The sequence below is a fragment of the Fulmarus glacialis genome, unplaced genomic scaffold (genome assembly GCF_000690835.1).
Source record: "Fulmarus glacialis isolate BGI_N327 unplaced genomic scaffold, ASM69083v1 scaffold9969, whole genome shotgun sequence".
In the NCBI taxonomy this organism is placed as follows: domain Eukaryota; kingdom Metazoa; phylum Chordata; class Aves; order Procellariiformes; family Procellariidae; genus Fulmarus; species Fulmarus glacialis.
Genome location: NW_009232604.1, coordinates 22,927 through 26,473, shown reverse-complemented (window position 1 = coordinate 26,473; position 3,547 = coordinate 22,927). Strand labels below are relative to the sequence as shown.

General features: G+C 39.8%; 1 protein-coding gene across 1 annotated transcript; it reads left to right on the top strand.

The window, feature by feature from the left end:
- Positions 1-5: 5 nt before the first annotated feature.
- On the top strand, positions 6-938 carry MOCS3 (molybdenum cofactor synthesis 3; the record flags this gene model as incomplete). The annotated part of the gene is made up of 1 exon (XM_009584968.1): positions 6-938. A coding segment is annotated over one exon (933 nt), but the record flags the coding sequence as incomplete, so codon positions are not given.
- Between the last annotated feature and the right edge of the window lie 2,609 nt (positions 939-3,547).

Here is a 3,547-nt window from a genome sequence, read left to right as displayed (position 1 = left end):
TGAACTCCACCGTAGAGTACGTGCCCTACTGCGGCGCGCTGAGCCCTCGCACCGCCCTGGAGCTGGTGCGGCAGTACGACGTCGTCGCCGACTGCTCCGACAACGTCCCCACCAGGTACTTGGTGAATGACGCCTGTGTCCTGGCTGGGAAGCCCCTAGTGTCCGGCAGTGCCCTCCGGCTGGAGGGGCAGCTAGTCGTGTACAACTACCAGGGAGGGCCCTGCTACAGGTGCCTCTTCCCCAAGCCCCCTCCACCAGAGACGGTGACTAATTGTGCGGATGGGGGAGTGCTGGGTGTCGTGCCAGGCATCATGGGGTGCATCCAGGCCTTGGAAGTGCTGAAGATCGCTTCGGGAATGGGTTCCTCCTTCAGTCAGTTCATGCTGATGTTTGATGCCCGTGAAGGGAGATTTCGCAACATCAAGTTAAGACCAAAGAAAGCAGACTGTGCTGTTTGTGGTGACAATCCATCTGTCACCTGCCTTCAGGATTATGAGGCATTTTGTGGTTCTTCTGCAACAGACAAGTGTAGGACTTTGCATCTGCTGTCCAGTAAAGACAGGGTATCTGTAGAGGAATACAAAAAACTCTTGGATGAGCAAGTTCCTCATGTATTGTTAGATGTTCGTCCGCAGGTAGAAGTGGATATCTGTCGCCTGGTACATGCTGTCCACATTCCTTTGAGTAAATTAGAAGAAAAAGATGAAGAATGTCTGGAATATTTAGAAAAAAGAATTTGTCAAGAAAAGCAGAGAACTAATGGCCAAACATCTTTTCCTATATATGTTGTTTGCAAATTAGGAAATGACTCCCAGAAGGCTGTAAGAATTCTGCAGGAGTTACCTGTCAAAGAATTTGGTTCTGTGTTAGCTAGGGATATTAAAGGGGGACTCATGGCTTGGGCCAGTAAAATTGACCCAACATTTCCTCAGTATTAGAAGTTTAAATGGTGAAAAAAATACAGATTTTCATAGTAAATTCCATAGGGTTTCATCTTCTCTGTGTAATGACTATATCATAAAACAGGAGATAGAAATACCATGTTGCTTTTTTTATGGTAATTTTTTTTCAAAAAAATTATGTATTTTTGTAGATGTCTGATTATTTTTATAAAAATGTGAAACTGTCCATGGAAATTGAAAGAAATGTGTTTCTTCGTTATTGTTTAATAGGGAAAACTTGGAATAACTACTTAATTGTGCATGTGATAACTGAGAATGACTCCTAATTAGTAATTATAGCCTAGAGAATGACAAAGAACAGGAGTCAAGCGTTGAAAATTTTTACTCATTCTCCTGACTGCCTTACAAATTGTAACAGTGCATGCAGTGATTAAAAAAAAAAAAACTAACTGTTAATCTCTAGCTGGTCAGTAGCGCTATTAAGTCTATCATGGGGAATTGCCAAGACAATGCTGACAAAACTCTTTTGGCCAACATCTTTTAGTTCTCTGTAGAAGCTTTGTGTATTTATGAAAGAGAACTGTGTGCTGCAAGTAATAGCAACTACAGCAAGGGTGTTCTGCTAAGAACTTCCAGGGCCATCCATCCTCATTTGTTGGCTGGCAAAAAAGTGTATTCCCCAACTTTTATAGAGAGACAGAGGCTAAATGTTAATAAGACGTAAGTTTGAACCGTGAAAGTTTGTAAAACATACAGAAAATGCTTTTGTGAGGGCTTAGAAGATTTCAGAGATTGAGAGATGAAGAGGAGGTGAGAGAGAAAAAAATAGATGTGTGGCCTCCCTTCTGCAAATATGAAGACGTACGTCATAATTTTTCTCCCTGTTGTGGTGGTTGCATATCCCCAGTTGTACTGCGTTATTTTGTTAACTGGCATGAAGAGCTATGCATATCTAAAAAGTTCTTGTAGAAGAACTGAATGAAAAGAGAAATAAATAGCTTGTTAACAGAGAGCTGCCTGAGTCCTCATCACTTAAGCATAGTAATTACCTTCTTATTATATTAATTAAGGTATGGATTTCCTTTACTTTCTGAGGAGGAAAAAAACACCTGTCATGACTAATCTTCGCATTATACAAGAGCAAAAAAAAAGAATAGCAGTATTATAATTAGTAGTCGAAAAGGCATATTTTAGTAAAATAAATTTGAGAACATCGACACCGCCTACTTTATTATAACATGCCATGGGTTCTAGCAATAATAATCTTAGTCTCTTATGAAGGAAACAGTTACGTGAATTTATAAATACAGAGTTGTATCTCTTGCAATTTAGAGGACAATGAAAACATTGAAGGCCATATCTTAAAGTAAGCATTCGTGCTTTGTGGTGTGTAGTGAGACAGTCATAAGTCAACACGTTTTAAGATGGGTTGTGGAGGCTTGGTTCAGTCAGAACTTCGGGCTTCTGGTGGCTTTCAGCTTTTGAAAATTGGAAACCAGAGGGACTTGTTTGAAATGCCTGACCTACATTTTCATTTTTCTTTCTTTACTGTGATGTCAAGAAGAGACTGAAACATAAAAGGGAACAGTAGCAGTCATTCTCTAATATCCAACCTTCCAATGCTAAACAATGGATGGTATGTCACATATCCACCTGACTTGAAAAAGTGATTTCTTTTCAGTCATTCAAAGCAAGGTGAACCTATGGACTTGGGGAGAGGGGAAAGACTTTTTGATTCTAAATCTGGGTGCTACTTCCAGTGGATGGAAATAATGTGTAAAGTATTTTCCCTTGTTACAACATTTTAGCAGCAGATGTATGCAAACTCCGTGAAAGGAAAAGGAGGTGACATTAAAGCCTGTGATGTTTGGTGGAGGATTTTTTGTAGCGAATTTGTAACTGTGTTTCTTGTAGCACATTTTCAAGCAGGAAACCAGACTGTGAGTCTTTGTGCTATGTAGAAAACAATTAACACCTCAAAGATCTGGAGAACTCTGTGGAAAAACAGTGATAAGGATGAATGAAAATGGACCAAAACATAGAATGGTATCAGAACTGGCAAAAAAAGTAAATGCATCAAGTCAGGCTGATGAGAGACAAACTTTCAAGGATCTTTTCTATTAAAATGGCTTTTTGGAAAGACCATTCTTGCCGATCTGCAGGGACTAAGGTCCAAAGTTCTTATAGGAATGCAGCATCTGAAATGCACCTGTTATTTTTGCATAGAGAGAGTTGTATGCAAAACTAATTGGGCCATACAATATAGAGATGGTTATTCTGGAAGGAGCTAGTGGCTCAGTTCTGATCTCAAGGGAGGATGCAAAATGTAGGTTTCTTTGGGGAAAAAAAAAAGTGTTCTCTTCCTTGACTTAGGGTAGCAATTAAATTCTCGGCAAATATGAAAACATCTGCCATGCATCTTAGATAAAGATGGGGGCCGTAGTGCTTGTCAAAATTTCATTCTTTGCATGTTGGGGCTTTTACTTTATTTTATTTTAAGTTTGATTTCTTTTTTTCCTCTCGGCTTGCTGAAGTGATACACAAGTCTTCCTGTAAATACAGTCCTTACGTGGTGCTGGACTCTTTGGAGATAGGCTGAAAAATCAAGGGTCATAGGATCATAACTAAGCCAAAACCGTTCTTAT